Source organism: Triturus cristatus, chromosome 11, assembly GCF_964204655.1.
Source record: "Triturus cristatus chromosome 11, aTriCri1.1, whole genome shotgun sequence".
In the NCBI taxonomy this organism is placed as follows: domain Eukaryota; kingdom Metazoa; phylum Chordata; class Amphibia; order Caudata; family Salamandridae; genus Triturus; species Triturus cristatus.
Genome location: NC_140594.1, coordinates 267,396,264 through 267,423,192, shown reverse-complemented (window position 1 = coordinate 267,423,192; position 26,929 = coordinate 267,396,264). Strand labels below are relative to the sequence as shown.

The 26,929-nt window shown below is 43.8% G+C and overlaps 1 protein-coding gene across 4 annotated transcripts in view; it reads left to right on the top strand.

Annotated features, from left to right (window-relative positions):
* LOC146783988 (solute carrier family 2, facilitated glucose transporter member 11-like) overlaps positions 1–26,929 on the top strand; it is a 422,910-nt gene that overhangs the window by 221,432 nt on the left and 174,549 nt on the right. For all 4 annotated transcript variants that reach the window (XM_085636191.1, XM_085636190.1, XM_085636192.1 and 1 more), the window contains exons 3-5: positions 14,566–14,726; positions 18,167–18,291; positions 21,336–21,465. In XM_085636191.1, the coding sequence (XP_085492317.1) occupies positions 14,566–14,726; positions 18,167–18,291; positions 21,336–21,465 (416 nt within the window). The remainder of the gene's footprint in view (positions 1–14,565; positions 14,727–18,166; positions 18,292–21,335; positions 21,466–26,929) is intronic.

Sequence of the window (26,929 nt, the reverse complement as noted above, 5' to 3'; positions counted from 1 at the left end):
ACAGCTGTCCAGCAGAGTGTCCGTCCTATCATCAGCACAGCAGTCCTTCTTTCTGGCAGAGTGTCCATAGGTCCAAAAGTGTACTGAAGAGTTGGTGTCTGTGGTTGTAGGAAAGTGCCTCTTTTTACATTGTTAGCCCCCACCTCTTGCCTGATGTGATTTCGAACTGTAAGTGCACTGGGTCCCTTCTAACCAGGGACCCAGTGCCAGATCTCCTTCCCAACACTGTATCTCGATTGGCACAACTTTAGCTTCCCCTATAAGTCCCTACTAAATGGTACCCCTATCACCTAGTGCATGGGTGCTGAAGAGGGTCCTCTGGGGCTGCAGCACTGGTTGTGCCACCCTAGGGACCCCTCACCAAGACTATGCACTTTGCCACTGTAGGCTGCATCTCTTGATGGAGAGAAAACCAAGGAGTCAACATGGCACACAGCCCTATATGCCATACTACCCAAACATGGCTTAGTTATATGTAAAAGCCTCACAAAAAGTAAGTCTCAAAAGACTAAGAGTGAAGAGTGACTGTCCACAAACATGTTGCAGTCTAAGTGTGTGACAAAGTGTTCCAACTATTGTGCATAGTAGAACCTCGTTCAGGACAAGAACACTCACTCACCCAGAGGTGACATGCTTCATCATTGGGTTATCTCCTCACACCAAGGCCACAAGTTCACTGGTGTGGGCTACAACTCTCTAAAATTGAAGAGGAGCTGAGTTGTTTTGTAAGGGAAACTCATGTGAAGAGGTAGAGGAGTGGTGAGGGTCAGAGTGCAAATAAGTAAAGGTTGCAAAATAAAACTGTCTACAGAAGGCCAAATGACCTATATGTTGTAGTCCCCTGGGACAGGGTTAAAAAAGGAGAGGACTTATCAGCAAATATACCCCTACAGTAGGTCAAAATGTTGCTGCCCTAAGGTAACTCCACTCGAGGTTTAGGGGCATTCTTCAGGACTAAGTAAATAGTCACTGTGCACTGTCAGAAACAAAAGATTGAGAACAAACTATATAAATACACTGGCCACCAAGATTCAGTAGCCTATCAGATTTGGCGATGGCCCGTGTTTGTTGTGGGTCCCCCGTCTAGCTCAACTAAACCAACCAAAAATATTTTGCATATCTAAGTGGTTCTGTCCTGCTGGGTATACAGAAAGAAATTCATATCAAACTAATTTAGGCATGCAAAGTTGTCGCTTGCTTCATCAATCTCTGACGTCATGTTACCGATTTGGTGACGTAAAGATCCCACTCTCCAGCCAGATAGGTGACACCACTTGTCGCACAGCTATGGGTGAGAGAACCAAAAAGGAGAAAATAGCACTACTCATCACAATTCTGTACTGCTCATCCTTATCCACAAACCTATGCAAACAAAAGACTTTCCTAAAATTACAGTTGTAGTATAATGGCAAACATGGCAGTCTATTGGTTTTTGAAATTAGAGGTTGGGTGGACAGTCCGGGCGTATACTGAAATTTAGACTGCTAACACCACTATTTTAAATATAGTATTATACAATATATTGACTTCACATGCGTGGACAACTACGTTTATTGTATATCGTTTTAGAGAGCTATGCAGCCAGCTGGGTAAAGACTGATGGGGCAGGTAACTCCCACATCTATCTTAAAATTGAACTCGTACAGGCAGACACATTTCACGAGAGTACCCCATTGGCAGGGCCACCCGACAGAGCTGCCCATTGTCCCCTCTTCTGTTTGTGCTAGCCTTGGAGCCCTTAGCACTTAGGTTACGGCTACAGGCGGAACAGAAGGGAATCCGACTGGGCAATAGCACACATATGGGTAGAGTCATGGGTAGAGTGGCGATCACAAAAATGGTAGTCCTGCCCTGCCTGCTATACTTCTTTGCAAATTTGCCAGTATTGTTCCCAACAGACATATTTGCCTCCCTGAACAAGATGTTGACAGATTTAATCTGGGGCAGCGGCCGTCTTAGAGTGGGACTGACTAAACTACAGCTGAATACAGATAAGGGAGGGCTGGGCGTCCCGGATTTCCACGCCTATTGCTATGCGAGCCAATTACAATGGCTGTCATTCTGGCTGGCAGAGTGGAATCTGCTCGAAATTGGCTATACAACCCGGGAACTAGAGCGAGGTGCACTACACACACTCTTGCTGCCCCGGGTCACCATACCTTCCACCGCCCCGTCACTTCTATGCACTGCACTCACATACTGGAAACAATCTATACGCTACACGCGCAGCTGCCCCCCCTACTCTGACAACATGCCATTGCTGGGGATACCTACCCCTACTTACTAAATGGAGAATACAGGCCTGGATTGAGGGTGGGGTAACCACGGTGGGTGCATTGGTTGATGACGGCACCCTCATGAATCATGGTAATTTCACTAGACATAATGAGGTCACAGACAAACTATATCTCACACACTCTGCGGTTCTTCACTACGTGAAGAAACACTGGGCCCCGCACAGGGAAGCCCCTGCTCAACACAAACTGGTTCATATGATACATCTCATGGGCAATAGCCGGCATCTCATCAAATGGTTATATAAAAGTATTAAAACGCATACCGGCACCACCCTGACGGAGCTGCTCGCTAAATGGACTAGGGATTTAGACAAAGAATTAACTGATAAAGAGTGGGGCTCGATCCTAGAATATCCCTGGAAAATTCCACGAAATGCCAAATTCAAATGTATCCAATACATGGTCATACAGAGGGCATACCTTACACCGCGCAGGCTGCAGTCTATGTTCCCACATACACAACACTGTTGCCCTAGATGCAAGACAGAAGCAGCGGACCTGATCCACATGCTATGGTTATGCCCGGTACTTGCTGAGTATTGGACAGAGGTGGTGGCGATTATAGCATCGTCAGTGGACATCCTGGTGCCGAGAACAGCCGGGAATTGCCTGTTAGGTCTCACCAGATGCACTAAAACACTGAAAGTGCAACTACGATTCGTAGACCTGGCTCTGCTCATGGCTACACGTGCCATCACCATGCGGTGGAAATCAGCTAAGCCTCCACCACTATGTGGTTGGCACAGGGAGGTGGTACAATGGGGTGGCGCAGAAAGTAAGACAATCAGGCGGGAGGAGGCACGCGGGCTGCGTAAAAAAGTAATTTCCATGGAATGGGACACCAATCTGGAAGCCTTCGAAAAAATACTAGCGCCTGTGCCAGTCCCTGTAGCGCAGGACAAATAGGGGGACCCCCCTACCCCCGCTGGTCAAGTCACACACCTGTCCCTCCGCTTCCTCTCATATGACCACTCAGAGAACATAATATAGGCATGTATGTCGGATATCGAGCCCCAACATAAAGATAGAGTGTCTGCACATGCTTTACCTGAGAGAGGGTTATTTCGATAATAGGGGCACTGCCCCGGGACAGGGGGAGGGCCAGGGCTAGCTGAGTTAAAGGGATGGGAGGGAGTGTGGGGAGGGGGGAAGTTAAATAGCTCATATAGCCCCTTCATCTTCATAGGCCCTCGAGCACCGATGTATCTGTGTTAAGTGATTTAACAGCGAATGTCGCTGCATGACTCAGAATGTCAGCAATAATACACAGGACTGTAACTGCTACAAGAAATGTTTGACATGTGGTCTGAGAACCCTAACGATGCACTCATAATCGAAGGTATCAAGAAGACTGAAGAATAATACGAGTACATTTGTTTTTTATATGTATGATGCTATATTGGGAAAAATTCAATAAAACATGTTTAAAAAAAGATCTATCCGGGAAGAAAATAGGTAGTTTTGTGGAGGGGGGCACTAAAAGGATTTCAAGGGAGAGTTGATAGTAGTTTAACAAGAGCCTGCCATGTGAATACAGGTCCTGGGCCAGGTAGGGTGCTAGCAGAGCATTGTATTAAAGGGAGAGAGCATGCCCGTCTCAAATGGAGACAGCGGCTCATGTGCGAGCATCGGCCTCCGGTGTCCAGTGAAGGAAAAGTAAACATATGGGCTTACCTCTATGAAGTCCGTGTCTGGGGAGAAAAGGGTGTCCCGGCGAGAGCTGGATAAAAGAGGGTACCACGCTCCTGGTGTGGCTCCGGTCGGGATGTCAAAAGCACTCGGCCCTACGGGACACGTAGTCCCAAGATCTGAGGGCTATGAAAATGAGGGCTGATGTAGTGCCTGCATTTGTGTAGTGCACAGGAACATCAGATGACGTGTCCTGTTTAGAGAGAAGGGACTAAGATGGATTATCGAGGATCAAGTCTTCCTTGGATCAAGTGGGCTATGTAAATGAGGGATGGTGATATGCCCGCATTCGTTCCATGTACAGGAACATCAGATGTCATGTCGTGTTTAGAGAGAAAAGGGACTATCTCAGAAAACCAGAAAGGCAAGGAAGCTTATTTAAAGAGTGAGATGCGACTGATTCAAGTAAAGAGGGAGGCATGAAATCAATGTTCCCGGTAGGGAATGTGGACGCTACAGTAAAGAGAGGTCGTATTGCTTGGTTGGGGCAGGGGTAGGCCAGGGTATAGATGACCAAGCGTGCCTCCGATCAAGTGGTCTGCCCGGCGAAGTCAGTATACATATGTTGATGTGAGGTGTAGGTGTCTGGTGTGTTGCTACTGTCCCAAACTGGTCCAGTGGATCTCATCATTCAACCCCTTTTCATCACAGAGGAGCCTGAAGATCCACCGCTGTTTCCCTCTGGAACAGGACCAGCTCATGAGTGCCCATGGTCAGGAGGTAGTGAGATTTGTCTATGACCACCCATTTGATTGAATCTTCTGTGTGGCCTGCGTCTGGGTAGTGTCTAGTCAGCTCAGTGTTGTATTTCTTGTATCTTTTTGAACTGCTGTATTCCACTATTCTTTGTCTGATCTTGTGGGTGGTCATCCCCACATAGACCAAGGTGCAGGGACATCTGCGCAGATATATGACCCCTTCTGTGTTGCAATTGGTTAGAGTCCAAAGCTCCCTTGGAGTTGTAAGGCCTAAATCTATCTTAGTATTGGGATCGTGTAGGGGCAAACCGAGCAAGACGCACAGCGATAGTGGCCTTTAGCCAGCAAAAGTGACCATAGAGTATTCTGGCTTAAAGCGGGAGGGGGTTGTTTTGGTCTTGCTTGTATCAAGATATCCCCAATGTTCCTGCTGCGTTTAGGAGCAAAAAGGTGTTTGGGTAACCGGTTGTCCCCCGTGTTGAGGATAGGCTATTTCCTATTTATTGATCTTTTAATGGGGTTGGTTAAATGACTATATGTGCTGACACAGACAAGTCTGTCCATAGGGCATTTGGGGTGTGTTTCAAGGAGGGCTTCTCTATTATTGTTCCTTGCCCCCTTTTCTGCTTTGTGTATGAGATCGGCAGGGTGTGATCTCTGGGACAGATGGGTGCATAGTGTATGGGCATGCTCCTTGAATTTCGTTATCTCAGTGCATTTTCTCCTTATTTTTAAGATTTGTCCCACTGGCAAATTATTTCTAAGGGCACGTGGATGGAAGCTGTTGTAGCTTAACAAAGAGTTACGTGCAATAGGTTTTCTGTACAATTCTGAGCAGATGCCTCCGTCCTTGGAATACAGGGATAGGTCAAGTAAGGAGAGGGATGTCTTGTTGAATTCGAAAGAGAACCTCAGATGTAGGTTCCTTATGTTAAGCCAGACAGAGAAGGTCTTGAGGGATTCTTCAGTACCTTCCCATACCACCAGTATGTCGTCTATATATCTCCTCCATACTTTGAGATTGGAGGAGTGTGGGTTGTCAGTTGGGTAGATGTGTTTAGACTCGAAACTGTGCATATAAAGGTTTGTCATGCTCGGGGCAGAGGCACTGCCCATCGAAGTACCAGTAACTTACCAGTAAAGCTGCTCTTGCAACTGAAAGAAGTTTTCTTTCACAGCGATGGTGGCACAGTCCATCATGAATGAGGTGGGGGTCATGTTGTCCTGTGTTATAAGACTGAGAAGCTCACTCACAGTTAGTAGAGAGTTGTCCTGTGGAATATTAGTGTACAGAGATTCCAGGTCTAAGGAGGCCATCAGGTGTATCTGAGGATCAAAAGCGATGCCTGTGAGTACATTCAGTATGTGTGGTGCTTTGGAGGTAGGATGGCACCTCAGCTACTATAGGACATAGGAACCAATCTACAAATTGGTGGAGCGGTTGAAGTAATGATCCTATTGTGGAGACAATGGGTCTGCGTGGTGGTGGTCTTGTGGATTTGTGGATTTTCGGTAAGATATAGAAATAGGAGCTCTTTGTACCAAAAAATCGACTTCTCCTTTTGTTGTCCAACTTGCGTCCTTCCCATTATCCACTAGGGTTTTGATGGTAGCGAGTAATGTGGGGTAGGTCCACTCATAGTCGTTCATATTATCTTTTGTCTTTAAGTTGTCGGTAGCATACCTCTTGATAACTCCATAATGAACGTCGCGCCACCCTTATCCTCTGGTTTGATGATAATATCTTTGGCAGATCCAAGTTGTTGAAGACAGTGTAGTTCATCCTTGAAAGATTGAAGAATGGGAATCTGGTCCAAGATCTTAGTCTTCCAAAGTCTTTATCACTGCTTTCTCGATGGTGACCGCCTCCAGTGGGATCGACTGCAGGGGTGTCTTTAAGGTGATTTTTTTTCCAGTCCTGTATTGCGCTTCCTCTCCAGACTATTGTTGTTGTCTGTTCTGTGGAAGAAGAAAGAGAGGTGAATTTTCCTGAAAAATTGGAACAGTTCAGTCTGTGCTCTTCAAGCTGTTACTTTGTGAAACTGCTAGAGGTCCCCTCGAGACTCCTGTGCCTTTGGCCTGTGGGTCCATTTGAGGGGCAACACTGCTTTTCTTGGGCTCCCCTGGTTACTCCATGGCCTTCCCTGGCTCCCCTTGCTGTGGTGAGTCCCCTGGTCCTTGCTGGGCCAGACCGTAACCTTCTTTGACCTTCTTCGTGGGTTGCCGTTGCCAAGGCTTGTTGGTGCTCCCGCCGGACACCAACCCCTCAGCACTCGACATCCTTTGTGGGACAGCTCGTACCCTGCTCCTGGTCATGCTGGATGTCTTCTGGTCCCTGCAGCTGTAGAGTCAAGGTCTCCATCTTCACACCTGAAGCACCCAACATCAGTGGGCATTCGTCTACCGAGCCCCTTGTAACGCCTGAGTGATCCAGACTCCGTCCCCTCTGCTTTCAGGTTCCTTCCATCAAGAATCCACCTGTGGGTTCCACCGGACACTTTTCTTATGTCCAGCAGTGGCATTTCTTTGAAGACTCCAATTGAGAACGACAGCGGTTTCTGAAGCCACTTCGACCCAATGCACCTGGCTTCCCAGGGATAGGTAACTCTGGTATTTCAGTATCCACGGGTGGGATGGCACCCAACCTTTTATGTTCCGAAGGGTTTCTTCGTAATCCACTAGGAAGGGTCCTTAAACTTTAAAATTGCAACCGCGACTCTCCCATAGAATTGTATGTAGCACACTGGCGTGTTCTCACACTGCACCCGTCCTCCATTGGGTCCCGACTTTTCACCTTGGGTGGTTCCTTAGAGTCCCAGTGGTTCCACATCCTCTAGACACTGTCTTGACTCGAGTCGTGGTTCTTATACCACTATTTGAGTATATGGTTGGGTCTCCCCCTGGAGCCCCTTGTGTATTAGTGCTACATATTATTATTATTATTATTAGCATTTGTAGAGCGCGACAGCTACCTCCAACAGAGGTGTCCTGGCGCTAGCATCCATCCAGTGAGGGAGGTCCAAGAGAGAGGCCAACAGGGTTAAACAGTACTAGAGAGGCCAAACAGCCACGTTTTAAGGGCCTTCCTAAAAGGTAGTTCCGCCCTTATCTGACGCAGGGAATTGGGCATATTATTCCACAGAGTCGCCGTTCTCACGGAGAAAGCACGTCCTCCCGTCCTCGCTTTTCTAAAGCGCGGAATAACCAGGAGGTTCAGATTGTTGGATCTGAGAGTTCTGGCGTTCTGGTATTTCTGCAGCCTACGCCTCAAATAAAGCGGGCCCACCTCTCTTAGAGCTTTGTGGGCTAAGACCAGCACCTTAAACATCACTCTCTTCCTCACCGGCAGCCAATGCAGGCTTTGCAGATGGGGGGTGATGTGATAACGTAGGGGCACATTTCTAATTAGTCTGGCAGCCGCATTTTGGATACATTGAAGTCTCCTCATGAGATATTCAGGGAGACCAATGAAGAGGCTATTGGCATAGTCAAGCTGAGAGGTGATGAGAGCATACACCACTGTCTTCCTGCAATCCATGGGGAGGAAGTGAAGACATCTGCGCAGTGCCTTCAGTTTCCAGAAGCACTGAGAAGAGATGTGCGAAATTTGGGCCTTACCTGTCAGTTGGGTGTCAAACCTAAAACCTAGATTCCTAGCTGAGTTGACCGGAATTGGGGGAGGGTTTAATTCTACTGGCCACCAGAGCTCAGATTGAGGGGGGAGAGGCTGATTAAAAAATAGTATCTCTGTCTTGTCAGTATTAAGTTTCAGGCAGTTATCTGTCATCCATGATGAGATATTCAGAAGACACTTCCTGAAATTAGCGAAGGCATTCTTGCTCTGCTCTTTAAAGGAAAAAATAAGTTGAGTGTCGTCAGCATACGAGACGACACGGACACCCGATCCTTCCACAATAGATGCCAGAGGGGCCAGATATACATTAAAAAGTGACGGGCTCAATGCGGAGCCCTGTGGGACCCCTTGTAGCATTGCTCTAGAACTGGAGACATGGGGATGGAGAAAGACCTGTTGTGATCTGTCTTCCAGAAACGACTGAAACCAGCATAACACAGTCCCTGTAACTCCTAATAGGTGGAGCCTATTCAGAAGGATCTTATGGGAGACCGTGTCAAATGCCGCCGAAAAATCTAGTAGCACGAGCATGGCGCAGTTTCCAATATCCATCGTTTCACGTATTGACTCTGCCACCTCTAGAAGAGCTGTCTCGGTGATGTAACCTGCCCTAAAGCCCGACTGAGAGTCGTGTAGATGATTATTGGATTCTAAAAAATCTGAGAGCTGCCTCTGGACCTCTTTTTCCAAAATATTTGCTGGGGCCGGGAGCAGAGAGATAGGTCTGAAATTTTTCAGCTCTGTCGGATCTGCATCCTCTTTTTTTACGATAGGACGAACCAAGGCTTTCTTCCAGTCAGTTGGAAAGATTCCTGTAACCAGGGAGGTATTCCAGAGATTGTTCAAGGTGTTATTAACTACAGGGGCTAGGAGTTTAAGAACTCTGGCCGGGCAGGGATCAGAAGGGCAACCAGACCTAATTTTCATTAATTCCATCAAGGAAACTTCCTTCTCAAACCGGCGAAAGTCTGACCATTTACCTGAAATGTCGTCTGACGCCACGACCTGCTTATCCGTAATGGGAAAAGTAGACTAAATGGTCATAATCTTATTGTGGAAGAACGAAGCCAGTTCCTCACACAACGAGAGAGACGTCGGGATCGTACTTTTTAGAGACTGAGGTTTCATGAAACTCTCCACTATCTTAAAGATCTCCTTAGGAGAGTTTTCTGCCTCCACAATTTGTTTTGCCATAAAGTCTCTCATGGTCCTACGTTTTAAAGTGTGAAATTTCCTCAATGCCGACTTATAAATCTCTTTAGCTGAAGTTTCATAGTCTTTTCTCCAGATTCGCTCCAACCTTTTGCAATGGCTTTTTTCCATCCGGAGTTCGGTATTAAATCAAGGTGCTGAGGGCCTACTCCTAGGCACTTTGCAAGGTCTAATCGGGGCTATCTTATCAAGGGCTGTGGTCAGCCATGAATTAAAAAGGAAGGCATCCCGAGTTGGATTCCCGGAGGGAGCCGGGGAAGTATTGACTAGTTCACTGCTCATTGAATCAAGAGTGACCTTCCTCCAATTTCTTCTATTTTCTACAGTTGGCCTACTGTGATTAACAGGACGTTTCAGTCCCAACCTGAACGTGACCAGCATGTGGTCCGACCAAGTTACTGGTATAGGCTTTTCCACTATGATGGCTATGTCATTGGTGAAGACAAGGTCTAAGGTGTGTTCAGCAGCATGAGTCGGGGATTTTACTTTTTGTGGCAGGTTTAAGCTTTTTAAAGCATCACCTACTAGGGAGGCTGGCGGCAGTTAACCATGTCCATATGTACATTAAAATCTCCTAACACGGTGAAGTTGGAATAACGTAGCGAGAGATTAGCGATGCAGTCAAATAGTAGTGGCCAATAGAAGGTCGCGGTGTTAGGGGGTCTGTATATCAGTAGTCCTGCCATCGAATGATTATTGGAGAATTTAATTTGGAAGGACATGGCCTCTATAGGTCCTAGCTCTCCAATTTTCTTATGGGAAATTTCTCAGTCCTCTCTTAGAATTATTGCCAGGCCTCCCCCAAGTCTATTGTCAGCTCTGTTAGCTGTGAGCATTCTGTAGCCCATGGGGATGGCTAAACAGATGTCCGGGTTTGAGCCTTCTCGCAACCAAGTTTCAGTCACAAATAGCAGATCCCAATTAGAAGTTTTTAGAAGCAGCCAGATTTCAGCGGCATGCTTAGGGAGTGATCTGCAGTTGATCAAAGCTGCCTTAATTGGTTGATCACAGTTGACATTTCACGGGGAATCAGCACGCGGCCATTTCTTCTGAGTGTTAATGTCATTGGTTTTTATCAGGGCCGGACTATTTAGATTGAACTTGCAGGATCCACACTGCGAATTAGAAGGCCTTCCTCCTACTGTCAGCAACCTATCCAATGAAAAGCAGGTGGGCCTTTTGCAGTTTACGTTGGACAGATCGAGCAGTTGGTCTCTAGACCAAATCCTTCTCCCCTGGGAGGGGTGACGAGCAGAGTGTCCGGCGCTGAGCGCGGTACGAGCGCGGACGGGCGCAGACAGGCTTGCCTTTGGCGCGCAGGCGCCGCACCCGCTGCGCGCGTCCATTGCGTGCACGCGCCAGCCTGTGGTTAAAAGCCCCTTAGTGCAGCGTGATTGCTCCGTACGTCACACACCCCCTCTGCAGCCCACAGTGTCAGTGCGCATGCGCGAAGCGCAGGCACTGTCTCTACACTTCTGCGCTGTGTTTGAGGTTAAGAAAAACGACAGAAATAGCACCACGTAAACACTAAAAACAGGCAGTCAGGTAAAAAATACTAAAGATTAAAGGAAACTGTGCAAATAAGCAAGATATGTCCAGCAATGTAGCGTCACTCCCGGCTCAAGCCTCAGGAGGATGCAGAGGTGCGCGCTCGCGCCAACCTGTGGTTAAAAGCCCCTTAGTGCAGCGGGATTGGTCCGTACGTCACACACCCCCTCTGCAGCCCACAGTGTCAGTGCGCATGCGCGAAGCGCAGGCACTGTCTCTACACTTCTGCGCGGTGTTCGAGGTTAAAAAAAGACGACAGGAATAGCACCACGTAAACACTAAAAACAGGCAGTCAGGTAAAAAATACTAAAGATTAAAGGAAACTGTGCAAATAAGCAAGATATGTCCAGCAATGTAGCGTCACTCCCGGCTCAAGCCTCAGGAGGATGCAGAGGTGCGCGCTCGCGCCAGCCTGTGGTTAAAAGCCCCTTAGTGCAGCGTGATTGGTCCGTACGTCACACACCCCCTCTGCAGCCCACAGTGTCAGTGCGCATGCGCGAAGCGCAGGCACTGTCTCTACACTTCTGCGCTGTGTTCGAGGTTAAAAAAAGATGACAGGAATAGCACCACGTAAACACTAAAAACAGGCAGTCAGGTAAAAAATACTAAAGATTAAAGGAAACTGTGCAAATAAGCAAGATATGTCCAGCAATGTAGCGTCACTCCCGGCTCAAGCCTCAGGAGGATGCAAACATATGATTGTTTCAGTGCTGCAGTATTGTGTGCTTTGTGTTTATCTGCATGTAGCAGATACTGTGAATACATGCTGATAAAATACACCATTTTAGAGTATGCAGAGTTTTTCCTTGTTTTTACATGTTTAGTGCAAGATGTCTTTAAAACTAAAGGTGTTCCTAAAGATAAGTTTTCTACGACACTTTCTTTTCTTCTTTACCATTACTTTAGTTAATGTGCAAATAAAGTATGCCCGTTTGTTTCACAGCTTTCTGTTCACTCCTGCTCTGTCAAGTGAACAGCAGCCCAGTGCTACTGTTCACCAGGGGGCCGCAATTAAAGGTCAGGAAGGCCGCATTCTGCCCCGTGCTGTACTTTTAGTATCCCTGCTCCATAGGATGAGCTAACCTTCACCATGTGCTCTAAAGATAATAGAATGTTTTCCAATGAGAGGAAATGATGGGAGGAAACCAGTGGAATGCTTTGTACAGCCCCAGGACTGGGCATTGCACTTCTGTAATTAGTACTCTTGCATTGTAGACCCTTCATGCGTGGACATTGAGCTAGCATTCGCAGCAAACATTGAGAAACATCAAGAAAAAGCGTGAACCATAGAAAAAGCGCCAGGCCCTGACAGATCCCAAATTAGCCTTTTAAGGCCAAATTGGACACTTGGGGTCCTGAGGCTTTATCTAACAAATTCAGTATTAAAGGGCATGAAGATTCCACCCACTTGGCTCACAGCTGAAATTATCCAGATTTTTAAGAAAGACAAACAAAGTGTCCCAAGTAACTGCCGGCCGATTAGTTTAAGAGACGCCTCTCAGAAGATTTTGCCAGTGCATCTTTTGACTGGACCAAGGAAAAAAAACACAACCTCAGAGTTTCAAATGTGGCATTAGCACAGTTGATCAGATCTTCCGGTTTAATTATATTTTCTGGAATGCCGGAACAATCAACCGGGGTCTACTTTTTTATCTCCATCATGGATCTCCACGCTGCCTTTGCTCTAGTCCCAAGAGCACTGGTGTGGGGAGCGTTAGATAAAATGTTCACCCCCCCTCCAATCTACTGGCAATTCTCATGCAGTTACACAAAGAAAATTACTCAAGGGTTGGGGGGAGCAGGGCCAACTCAACAACCCCATAAAGATATTACCGCGCAGGGCTGCCCTCTGGACCCTTCCTTATTTTCAATGCACCTTAACGATGTAATGAAGTGGCTAGACAGGGATGGTTGTGACTCCCCCAAAATTTTAGGCCGCTTTACTTTTTGCGGAATATATGCTGAACATTTCAAAATCATTTAAAGGCCTACAGCAGCTCCTGGATGATTCCAACAATTTTTTCCACGTTTGTGGATTGGAGCTTAATAGTGCAAAAAACAAATTGATGGTATTTAGTTATGCAAGAAGTAAGAACATAAAGTGTAAGCTGCTTGTTAACGCAGATCCCATAGACCAGGTTTATAACTTTGACTGTTTGGATCTGAGATTAACTCCAAGCTTGGACTGGACCATGCAGGTTCAAAAATCCTATTGCTCTCTATTAGACTATATCTCAAGACTACTGAAGGTCTTTAATGAAACCCACTCAAAAGAGAGATTAATAATGTTAAGGCCCTGGGGGCAGTTTGATATGGCTCCGAGATCTAGGGGTACAGAAAATTTAATATATGAACAGTGGCAGAAGACAGGTTAATTAGGTCCCTTTTCACACTTCCACATTGTAGCTCTTTGATCTTACTGTATCTTGACATGGCCTTTAGGCAGATGTCTAGGAAAGCTGAGCTCTGGCCATTCCAATATTGGCACAGGCTTTGAACTTCTTCCACCCTAGGTGGCTACCATGAACCTATAAGGGAGCTTATGTCCTCCCAAACTGTTCATAAAATCCCTTGGTAAATGTCTGTCAGGTCAGCACTGAGGAAATTGGGGCTTGAGAGGTTCTGGGGCTACCCGGAGGAATGTCATCTTAAAACAATGGATTGATAATAGTCGGGAAGACAGAGGCATTTTACTACATCATTTATAAGTTTCAAACCATTCCCTGCAAATGAGAAGACAATTGATGATATTTTGTCGCCTTTAGCTTGCAAAGTGTATCTGTAGCTTAGGTATAAGACTCGAGTATTTTGTTTGCTAAATGAGCACTAGCTCATCCCAGAGGTTATCTATGCTTGCTAGAAGAAATTTGCACTTTACTGCTAAAACCCAGTGCTTTAATTCTGTATGGTCTTTTATGATATCATGATTGTTGCTTTTATGTTGTTTTATTGTACTTTTATGATCTTGATGATCGAATAAATGTAGATGATCATGGTGATAAATACACAAGTATTGTAGTTGCTTTTGGTTTAAGTAAATATGGGCAGATTTTTAAGTATATTTAAAAAAGTGATTCCCACCCAACAGAAAATGTACGCTATTCCATTATGGCTGAATTAAATATTTTAAACTTGCTTGTTTTATGTTTTTTAATTGTCCTACCATAAGTACCAAAAAACATGAACAACAATACAAAGAAAACATGACATCATAGTCTAGAACAACTGTATATAAACATGCACTTAGGCTACCATTCTGGAAAGACAACCTTACCAAGTATCATGTGTTCATCTGGTGTATTCTGCATTAATTCCATTTTAACCTACTTTAAGTCCAAAGCAAAGATGGATACTATGTAATCGAGGCCTTCAGTGAGTTATACATTGGAGAGTTTATGCAGACTACATTAATGGTGGCTTATCATCTACCTTAGATGTGAGGTCTTCATCTCAATATAAATAACAAAACATATTCTTTTGTTTTTAGTACATCCAGACATTTATAAATGAAACATGGGAAGACCGCTACCAAGAAACGTTGGATGAAAATTCGCTGACTCTTGTATGGTCGATAATTGTTTCCATATTTACGCTTGGTGGCCTCATCGGGTCTAATATTGGAGGGGCTCTGTCAGTAAAGCTGGGCCGGTAAGATGTTTCCTCGCTGAAAAATTATTATGTGTTCTGATGAATCATAATATCTATTGGTCATGTTTTTGACATAATCTCACCCACTAACCCAATTATCAAAGCACCAGATATAGTTGAATTTGTACTCACAATTCTCTGTCAATCGCTGTCATTTGAGTACTGCAAAAGGTTTGAATATTTGTGTATTGGACTGAGTGTTTTTGTAATCGTGAACGTCCATTTGCCATGTGTGTTGCAGATTCAGTCCTACACCCTAATGAGTCTGGCTTAGACTGATCCTCTGGTTGTGGAGAGCACTGAAATCTCCAAGCTTAGTAAAAACAACAAAGTACATTTAAAAAGATAAGTGAGGTAATGGTGGGCAAAGACATGTAAATATCTGTGTCTCACCAGCAAGGACTAACTGTTACGTTATCTATTTAGAGCTTATTGAGTGGATCGGTAGGGTCCCTTCTCATGTACATACATTTTGAACCGGGTCATACTCCTGTTGAGTTCTGCAAAGGTGCAGAAGCACACATATTTCAGGAGCTATAGTTCATTTTTTAACAGATTGCGGTCTTTGGAATCAGACTACTCTTTGGCCCCGATTCCTATGTCGGTGAGATCGGAGTCCATCTGACATCGGTTTGGAACTGGAACCGAATGATGATGCAACCGAATTCTATTCTTTACCATAAGAGCATGCATTCCGAACAGAGGCAGATACTAGGACATCAAGACTGTTGTCGGTGATCATAGTTAACTAATCTCAATACTAGAAAATTGCATCAGAATGTTAGTGCCTATACCAATGATCAAGGTGAACTAAACTCCACATCAAAAAACATGGTATCAGGTCCAGTGAGACCTATATTGATATACAGAGGCAAAAGTAGATAATACTAATGCTCTATTTGTGGTAGTGTGGGTGAGCAGTTAGGCTTATCGGAAGGTAACACTTTTTCGAAGGCTGGTGGTGTTCCGGGGTTCTTGAAGGCCTCATAGTTGCAGGATGAGAAAGCACACCACGATTGTCGAGTCTGTACGGCAACAGGCAGGGTTTGGAACCACTCTTCTATAGTAGGGCTTCAGTCCTCGGGTCAGCAGCTCTTCTTTGTCCTTAACTTCTCTGTGTCCATCGAATCTAAGTTGCAAGGTCCAGGGATACCACCTAAATACTAAATTTAGGGGGTTAAAGGGAGTGGCAGGTAGTAGGCAATGGGCTACCTAGCTGTAGGGCGTTTACAGCCTCCAAGTGACCACTTCCTGTGGAAAGGGACACTACCCTGACCCTAATGGCCAATTCCCTCTCAAACCAAGACTGAGGGAAATGAAAAGTGGGCTCCACATTACCTGCCCCACCATAGGGGTAGTGCGAGCTGAATGGGGCCCTTCCCCTAATTTAACTATTTTTCCCGCCTGTCCTCTTGCCAAATATGGAGCAGGACAGGGGGGTTGGCATCATTCACTAGCTGGAGCTGCCAGGGTTGCATTTCAAAGGCGGCATCGCCTTTGAAGCTTCCCTCAGTGGAAGGCGTCCTAACCTGGGCAGGTGTGAAGCACCTCCTCCCAGAGCAGGCTTTGTCCCTGGCCACTGAGAGTGCTGGCTCTCACCAAATGAGGTCAGAAACATGTTTGGTGGTAGCATGCTGGCTAAGACTAGTCAGAGATCACACCAGTGCTTGGTAGGTTTTCAGGGGACCCTCTAAGGTGTCTCCTGTATGCATTTATTGATAGATCCAACACTTGCATCAGTGAGGATCTATTAGGAAGATATGTTCGGTAGCCATCATGTAGCTAGGAAACTCATGATGACATGTATCCAGCCCATGTACCCTCTATGGTTTCCCTGTGCGCTTACAATATCCAAGAATGGACTAAGGGCCTAATTATGACTTTGGTGGTCTTGGAGTGGGACCACCACGCTGTTGCTCTTCTTGAAGACCGCCAAAGCCGTATTGACACCGCCCACCAGATTACAACTTTTTAAATCTCTGGCGGGAGATTTTTTGCCAGTCCCGCGGCAGTGCCTATGAAAAAGGCTCCGCAATGGGAACATCAAAGGCAGTTCATGCACTGCAATTACTGGTGCAGTCCATGCCGTGCAGTAACTGGGGTGCATGCACCCTAAGGTCCTGAGGCAACAGGGGGACCTTTAGTGCCCCCTTTGTTTCCTCTATGCCACAGTTTTCATGGCAGGTTCACCGCCATGAAAACCGGGGCGGAGAGGAAACTCATAATATGCCGCAGCAGCACCGCCAAGCATATTGTGGTCTCAAGACCGCCATAACACTGCCAGGGATCTCTGATCTCTGCTGGTTGCAGCGGTCCTATGGCAGTCCGACCGCCCAACTTGTAATAAGGTGGTCGGACGCAGGTGTGGCAGTGCCCATACTGCTACTGTGGCTACTGCGGTCCAAGATATTATGGGATCATATCTGTTCTTGCAGATATGTCTACACATGGGATATAGTGCACCCTGCAGTATGGGTGACCTACCTATACCTCATAGAGTGCCTGTGGGCATGGCACATAGGTCTGTGTGCCATGTCGACTCTTCAGTCCCTCTGCACCAAGACAAACAGCCTGCAATGGCAGTTTGCATGGTGTTGGTGAGGGGTCACTAGGGGGGCACAATATGTGCTGCTGCCTAATGGACCCTCTTCAGCCCCAATTCCCTAGGTACCAGGGGTACCATCTACAAGGGACTTACAGGGATTGCTGAAGTGGTGCCAATTGTGGCACAGTTTTTGGGAGCGAACACTGGTAATGAGGACCTGGTTAGCAAGGACCCAGTTCACCCCAGTCAAAGTTGCATCAAGAACCAGGTAAAACGTGTGGGGGGTACTGCAACAAGAACCCATTTTCCTACAGGTTTGTTAGTACTTATACCCAGATCCTGCCCCTACTATATTATGCTCACATATTCAAGACAAACTGAATGTTTTCCACAGAACACATGTTTCATTCCTGGAACTTTCCAGACTTTCCACCACCTCCCCTATCTCTCCTTCCTTTCCTACCCTCATTATATTGCTACAACCTAAACTCCACTAAAGCACACCAAAGCACACATCGAACCAACATGCCTGGAGCAGTGGTAAAGAGATCCACTGCGCCCACCCTGCTTTGTATTAATTGATAGGAGGTCTGGATGAAAGGATGCATGACTGAGACCGTGTGGTATTTGCATGGCATCTCAAATGGGATCCATCAACCTGAAACGCCTATTCCTCACTTATAAATTTGGATTATTCTTGTATCCATCAGCCTGTTGAAATTTGTATCTCACTAAGTAAAAAGAAAAAGAAAACTGTGCTCCCATATATGTTCTAAGAAGTATTTTATTCATTCATCAATTGCATCAGTCAAATTATTTACAAAAATTGCTACCATCTTGGAAAAAATGTATTACAACTGGGTAAAGTCATCAATCCTGATTTATTTTATTATAGAAAGGGAGCACTTTTGGCGAACAATTTAATAGCATTACTTGCTATGACTTTCATGGGAATAGCTTATCCGACTGGAATGTTTGAGTTTCTGATCGTTGGCAGATTCCTCATTGGCGTATGTGCAGGTATGTGATTTCTTGAAATAAAGTTAATACAAGAACAGTTACATGTGCACAAGTTGTTTGCATTTGCCCAGTGCTTGCTTATAAATGCTGATATCCATACAAAATGTATATATTGCTGTTTGATATAAATTAAATTCTTAAAAGGTCCCTTCCTAATGTATAGCCCATAACATGTCCTTCGTCAGAAGATTGCAAAAATATTTTTCATAGAGCTAATTTTCCTTCAGGGTTCGATTGGTGCTATAATGCTAATCATCAAAGTTCCCATATCTTCTAATGCAGGACGTGGTCCTTAAAATACAAAGCATTGGTCTTGGTATCCAACATAAGAACGTTTGTTTAAAAGTAGAACACTTATGGGAATAGTGATGAAGCAGGCTCTGATGCTTCGGAACCAACTTCAAAAAGTTCTAAAGGAAATGGTAAAGAAGACTCGACCAGAAGTTCAATATTAACAAAGTATTAAATAGCACTTCACTTTTTCACAGGGTTGGATAACTTGTGGCTTCTCCTCACTGCCCTCCTCTTACTGAGCCATTAAATTTCATTCATCCACCCACTTACTTCTGGAAGAAGATATGCACAGTTTAATATCGAACTCAATAGAGGAGTAGTCGTGGCCAATTTTCAGGATGGAATGGTGGCCATCAGTATGTGGATGACTAACAATTGCCTGAAGCTAAACTATGAAAAAACAGAGGTAATGAATTTTGGCAAACTATCCCCGGCTTGGCCCCCCACCTGGTGGCCTACCAAACTGGGACCACCTCCACTCCCGGTATCTAAGGTCAGAAACTTGGGTGTCATATTTGACGACAAGTTATCCTTCGCAGCTCATGTAAACACTGTTGTCTCATCATTATTCTACACTCTGAGGATGATAAAAAAACTCTTACCATTCCTCCCACTCAGCGCTGGAAAGATCCTTGACAGTACCTTATTAATGTCCAGAACTCAGCTGCTAGGATGCTATCAGGGACCCCTAAGTACAAATCCATCGCAAAAGTGCTGCAACAGTTTCACTGGCTTCCTATAAGAAGCCGAATCAAATTCAAGGCCCTCTGTATCGCTTATAAAGCCATGCGTAATACTGGACCTAGGTTCCTGAAGGAAGTGCTTGGTGCTTACACCCCCAACAGATCGCTACAGTCATCTACAGCGAACTTGTTGAGGATCTCGCGCACTAAGAAAGCTTCATGAGGTGACAGACGGTTTACCGTCGCCACCGCCAAACTGTGGAATTCTCCCCCCATCCACATCAAGACCTGCCCAACCCTACTTGCCTGCAGGAAAATGATAAAAACATGGATTTTTAGCCAATAGTCCACAGACCGTGTTTCATGCTCGCTGTCCGTAGCGCCGAGACACCTATGGGTATTTGCGCGCGTTATAAATTGTATAAAATAAAATAAAATAAAATAAACTCCTGTGTGCAAGTAAACCTTTGATAACAAAACTGGATTCCTGAGAAGTAGTTCATACCCTTGTGCTCTTGAGGTTGGACTATGGTAATTCACAACTATAGTGAATTCCCAAAATTCACCTTTCACTTCTCAAAGCAGCACTTTATGCAGCTGTCTGCTTGGTCCCAACATGGAAAACGTTTGCGCACCACTCAACAATTGTTATCTCATTGACCTGCAGGGAGTATTGTCAAACCAGAAGTCATCTCACAGGCACTACACTTCGAGACACTTAAATATCTGAACCAGAAACTGGTAATCTCAGCTGGCCAACATCCACTGAAGAGCACCAATGCCCTTCTCCTTGAAATACTAGTCTTTGAGAAGACAAAAACACTTGTACAATACTTCTTGAGAAGTGCTTTCTGAATGTGGCATCCCATTCCACCACCCATCTGGAGAACCTCATCATCTGTCATTAACCGCACTTGTAATACCACCCTTATGTAGAGCTCTCTGCCACTCATTAGATAATGTGCATGCTTTATAAAACTGTTAATACATGAATCAATCAGAAACCTGTGGAGGTCATTTGCACTGCTCTAGCCATTGTATTATACCCCCATGCCCACTGTTAGGACCTTTAGGTTGGTGCATACTGAGCAATTATCAATATTCATAATCTATTTAACGCACAGAACCATATGGATGTTTTGCATAAATTGAGTTAGAACATGTAATCTCGTTTAGGGGCAGAAATTGGTGTTGATACTATCAGTCCTTTTCTTTGATAGGTTGTATTTTGCACTCTTGCATGGCTTTTGCACTTCAGTGCCAGCATTCTGAACATTAACAAAGTTCCCAGACCATTTCCCACCCTGGAAATAGTTGGAGATTTGCACCTGCAAAAGAATGGAGGAAACACCTTTCCAGAATGAGAAAGGGAACTAAACACAACCAAACTTGATGGGGTACATGGGAAGGGGATTCTCCAGGTTGGAAAAGAAAATATTTACACATGGCTTCCCTCAATGTTGTTTTGAATTGGATGTACAATACCACATTGTAGACATATCAGGGTTGGCCCGAACCCTTCAAATCTAGAAACAGTGGCTCTGGCCCATACAGCACCAGGCTATGGAAACCTCACAGAAATACGTTCACAGCCTTCCTATCCAATAAAAAGGAAACATATAGTAGCCCGAGGACAAGCGCCAGTTCAACTCAATAACATTATGTCATCAGGAATTTCTTCCTAAATTAAACATAAGAATAATGAGAATGAAGAGTATCTTCGTCTCTGCTCCACATTCTGCTAATGTCTATCACAACCAAACAGAATAATGTAATGCCTCTTTCTGATTAGTTAGAGTGTAGAGGTATAGAGAATCAATGTGAAAGTGGCTTCTGACTTCAATGTACACATTCATAGCTTTCCCTTTCAAAGTTTGGCAGGAAAGTAGTCGCTTTTTATAATCAGTGAAATGTTCTTTCCAAATTGCTTTTATAGAGCAATGTTATTGGGTTGTGGAATAAAAAATACCTTTCTTTCTTCAGCAACATACATATTTGCATAACATTCTACATTTCTAACTTTTGAATGTATGTGTAGTGAACTTATTTCTATGTTTTTGTTTGTAGGCACCGGCATTGTCGTGCAAGCTCTATACCTGGGTGAGATTGCCCCGAAACACCTCAGGGGTTCCATGGCATTAGGGAGCTCTATATTTCTGACAGGAGGAATTGTAACTGGACAAATTATTGGCTTGAGGTACTGTACTTTAGTATTTATGATCAGTTTTTGGTTGAACTTCTTGAGGCATATCTTTAAAATCCACTCTTATAGGGTTGTTATATGGGGAGTTTATGTAAACAAAAAAGTAAATTGAGACATACAGTGTGAAACAACAAACTGTTGTATTGATATGTGAGTATTTGCAATATTTCCTATGCATATTAATTCAGTTCAGTCAATCAATAATAATCCTTAGTCAGACTAAAATGTGTCTCTAAAATAATATAAATACAATTTATTAAAATACAGTACATTTACATTACACCTTAGATCAGAAATACTTATAGTCCTATTTTTAGGAATGAAACAAGTTCTTATTTCATTAGTATTAAAATGTACATCATCATTACCAGGTTCTATACAAATTGGGATTGCAATGTTGTGCATACAAATCAGTCAATCCAATATAAATGGTCAATAACAAATCAGCCTTATTGATATTATTCCTCCTCATAAATTAGGGTTTCAAGGTGAGTAATACTCTTTCTCCTTCTAATTGCTATTGACACATATGACATACTCGTAAGCTTTCTATTTGACATATATTGTCAAAAGCATCTAGATAATAAATAAACTTCATTGCTAAGAACAATGGTTTCAAATAATGCATTCTAATGTCTGTCTAACAGACAAAAATAAAATGCAGAGTAGACTGCATCGTTTTCCCATCACACGGACAATTATATTTTTCCTCATTCCAGGTCCTTATTTTAGAAAAAGTAACCATCTGATATATAATACCTAATTATAAATGTGCAAGATAAACCCTGTTTTGGACATTGGTTACAGGGATCTGGTACTTTCGCATGCCTTGTTCAGTACCTCTCAAACAATAGTTACCAACACTATGCTCTCTTATAGCTTCTCTTTTTCCTATGAGGATCATTTTCAACTCCTTCTTGCCGTATTGCAAGATACTGGTACAGTTCTCTATAGACAATGTTTCTCTTAGCTCTAATACAAAAATCTAGCCAAGGTATTTTAGCATGCTGACCAAGTATTAGACAATCTTCAATTATATGCTTAGGAAACTTTGTGCCTACCTTACTCCAGATGCTATGCCAGGTGAGAATTGAGTTTATCTGTATCATATCCTCTACATAAGTTACATCGAATAGTTTATGTATCACATGGGGTGCAGTAGTCTACGGGACTACCAACAACCTGCGTAGGAAGAGATTCTCTTTTGTCTGCAGTACTGCATTATTTGCCATGCCCCATAAAGCCACCCCATATGTTTCCCCTGACAAGTATTTGTTTTTATACAGTTGCAACATTTGCCTTATTGGTTTATTCACTATTTTTTGGTAAACATAATTTTGGATTTCTTATCTGGGGCTCCACTGTGCCTCTCGTAAGAATTAGATACCCAGATACATAAAATTATGATCTTCCATTAATACGGTGCCCATGTGTTTTTTCTTTGGTTTCCCTATGCTGCATACCATTGTAAATGTTTTTGCTAAATTTATCTTCAAATCTATCTCCTCAATGTACACCATAAACGTATCAGACTTTCAGTCTATTTGCGATCCTAGATAACAGTACCACTTTGTCTGCATACAGAAGAACAGGGGTCACCCGCTTACCCACTGTTGGTGCATACGCATCTTCTTCTTGCAGGGCCTTGTCTACTCCAATTATGTATTGGGAAAACAAAAATAGGGCAAGAACACACCCTTGTCTGGTACCTCTTTTGACCTTGATCCTAGGAGTGCATTCCCCATTTCTGCCATATCGCACATGTGCTGTCAAAGACTCATACAGCCTTGAAAGGTGTGAGATAGTACCCATAAGGGCACCTATCGTTTCCTTGGTTTGTCACAACTTTGCATGATCAACAAAATTGAAGGCACAGCTCAAACCTATGAAACAGAGATGCATATTCCCTTCTTTGACTATTGTATATTTGCTGAAGAGGAGATTCAAATTTATACTTTGATTTACTGTCCCATCATCACTTCTAAACTCATACTGTGATTCTTTTAGCAGGGAACTATTCAAAGCCCAGGTTTCTAATTGTTCCAAGATTATTCTCTCCCTATGCTCGGAAGATCTGTCCAGGAAGGATATTGGGAGATAGCATTTTGCATCCCCCTTTATCACCCTTCTTGAAGATTGGAACTATTGTGCTCTCTGACCGTGATAGAGGAGAACACCTACGTGCTGCTGCATTGCCAATTTGGGTCAAGATAGGAGCCCAAAGTGATAGCTGGGATTTATACACACCCACTGGAACCCCATCAGGGCCAGGTGCTTTTCCTGCTGCTCGTATCTCAATTGTAGTGCTAATTTCCTCCACATTTACAGTCTCTAGATAGTGCAATACAGGTTGTTGAATTGGTTCTATCTGCCGTGCCTCCCCTGTAGTCTTGGGGTTAAAAATCCCTCCAAAGTGGCTAATCCAATCTTCTGAAATAACTAATGCTGATTAGGTGCTGATTCATCCCTCAGAAAAGGCATGTGAATGGTTTTCCAGAGCAGCCGACTATCTTTAGCTTCTGCAGCTTGTTCCGGATTAGCTCAGGCTTGTTCCTGCAATTCTTTGCTTCTCCTATCCAGTGTTTGTTTATAGATATGTCTTAACACTTTAATCTCTTCCTTAATTCTGGGTGTTACCTGGAGTGATTTTCTAAGATTTTGATTTGTCCGTGTATAGTGATGGTCAAACCACCCTAAGTGCTTTTAATTTATATCCTTGTTAGTCATTTTTAAATTATCAGCAATTGCTCTTGTTATGTTAGTAAAGTCTACCACTATCTCCCCTGGGTCAGCATCTAATGATGTGCAGTCCATACACTCTTCTAACTTCCCTTTTACAATTCTTTCACGGAAGACAGTTTTGTTTACCCCTGTCCATTTAAGGCATATAAGGTGTATACCATCACTACCTGATGTTTCAATATCTTTTGCTATTTGGGGTCTTTCAATAGCTCAATCTTTAATATTTAGTACTCATTTTAGGAGGAATTGATCACTAAAAATATTTGATTCGACAATAAATGAGGTAAATAGTTCCAACTCATTTTCCAATAGTAGAATATGATCTATATTAGAACTATATTGGTCCCACTATAAGGTTGAAGGGGGGGTTTATGTTCACCAAACTTTTGTATTTAAATATAAGCTCATTTATTACTTCTCCATGGTAATCATGCAGGAACTGCAACTGACCTCTACCTGATTGATTGGTATATCCACAAACCTCCCTTGATGAGAATGGGCTTATGCTAACATTGAAATCTCCTACCCATAAATATGTACAACTACCCTCGCAGTCTCTCATAAAACTTTCTGAATCATTCTCCAGGTCAATGATGACCTTATTTCTTGTCATGTTGAATATATTGTTGTAGTAATTCATAATTACAAAGTCCTAAATTCCATCTATTTGAATATGCAGGAAATGGAATAAGTTTTGTTTATAGTTACTGGCACTGTTCTAGATATTAGCACCTCCGTGCCACCCTTGTCCCTCCCACTATTCGAGGACATTGCTGGTGTGACAATAGTAGTAAAGCCTTCAACGTTAAAAACACCCACTTCCCATGTTTCTTATGACCACACTAACTGTAAGGTGTTTATAATACTCAACCATTCCTTACCCATTATTTTGTTTTTAGTTCCAGACACATTCCAGGAGCCAATAACAAAATGTGTTACTATTAATTTGTTGTGTTTCAGAGCTGTGAGACAAAATCTCTGCCCTTCCTTCTCGTTGGTTTATCATTTCCAAAGATTCCCTATAACCCAAAACCAACTTTGCATCTATCGAGTGTGAGTCCATCTCGCTATAGCTGGACAGTGGGGCAAATCTATTCGAAGTGGTTATTCTTGAGCATCTTCCTTCCATTTGGGGTTAGTTTGCATGGTTGTCAGTATAGGGCCTTTGAGTGGGGATGTCTAATGCTGGCGGTTTATAGAACTAGCCAAGTGGAACGGCTGTAATCTTCCCCCTCAGGGCTGATATCTTCAAGCAAGTTTGACTAAAAGGGACTTTAAATCATTTGGATGCCGAAAGTTAGCAATAACGAAGTCACCATGGCCTAATTTTCTTGAGTCGCCAATACAATTCATCCGATTTACCATTAGAACATTGGAATGTTGGGAGCTCCATTGAAGACAATTTACAGGCCGGTAAAGGCCTGCAAAGCAACATTCCAATGTTGTTTTCAAAGGTCTCTTGGGGCCCGAGGGAATTTAAACCCCTCGAACTCCGAGAGGCCTGTGTTTTATTTGTTGGAACATTCTGCCCTCTAGTGTCAGAATGTTCTAATAGCCTTATAGCCCTTCATAGCTGGGTTATACCGGCTATTAAAGTCCCGCTCCCTTGTTAAAGTCCCTCGCCTTCGGCTCGGGCCTTTAACGCTTGAGCGTGCCTTTAATATCCGGTTTAGCCCGCTATGGCTATAAGGCTATGTTATATAGAAATTTTATATTACAAGTTCTAGCTGCCATCCAGTGTACAACTTTACTTTTCAGTTCCCACCAGTTTTCCACCACACTTGTTTCCAATTTAGGGACATCCTTCAGAATAATAACATAAGGAGTAGCGTCTGGGAGCAGATGTAATGTCTTCAGTGCAATTGATTTTATTATATTTTTTATTTATAATCACTTCACCTGGTCGCTGTGGGTTTGTAATCTCCCCAGACGCTGATAGAGTGTTTATATGTGTCCCTTGAAATCCTTCCATTAGTTGACCACTTTACATATGTTTAAATAGCAGTGCTTTAGTATTATTTGAATGATCAGTAAATACTGAATCTTCAATATCTGTAGCCTTATCCCCCCTTGTGAGCTGGAAGCTCCAGTATTTAAGCTAGATTTGGTGCTTATTGATCTAGATGGTTGTCTGCACTCTTTTGCTTGGGGTGGGCTTAGTTCATGGCCTAATGATAGCTTTGTTATTTCCAGGACCATGTTTGATACACACTGTGCCGGTTTCATTCCGTCAGTACTCGTTGACACAGTGGTCACATCACACATTTTTGGGTATACCTGTTCACTTATACTCAATAAATGTTTTTAATTGCATCCACAAATACATTGGACAAGACTTCATTAGCTGCACTCTTTGTGGCGGTCACCTCTTTCACAATATCAGCAATCTCTGAGCTAATCGGACCCATTGCATCGGTAACATCATTCATAATGGCATTTGCTGTTTTTCTATTTTTTCCTGCCATACTTTGAAACAACTTTCATTTGCCTATGTTTAAATTAGCTTTAAGGCTCCAAAGCCAATCATTATTGGGGGCCAATGAGACAGAGACTCTTACGATGGTTCTCGTATCCTAGGGCTCCTCAGGTCAAGAGAGGTGGGCCGGCCTCATTTGGGCCGGACGGGCACATACAGGCCTGGTCTTGGACCGGTCTTAGCACAGGCCATGCCCAGGCACGTCTCATGGGGAGCAGTATCAGAGTGCACTTTGTATAG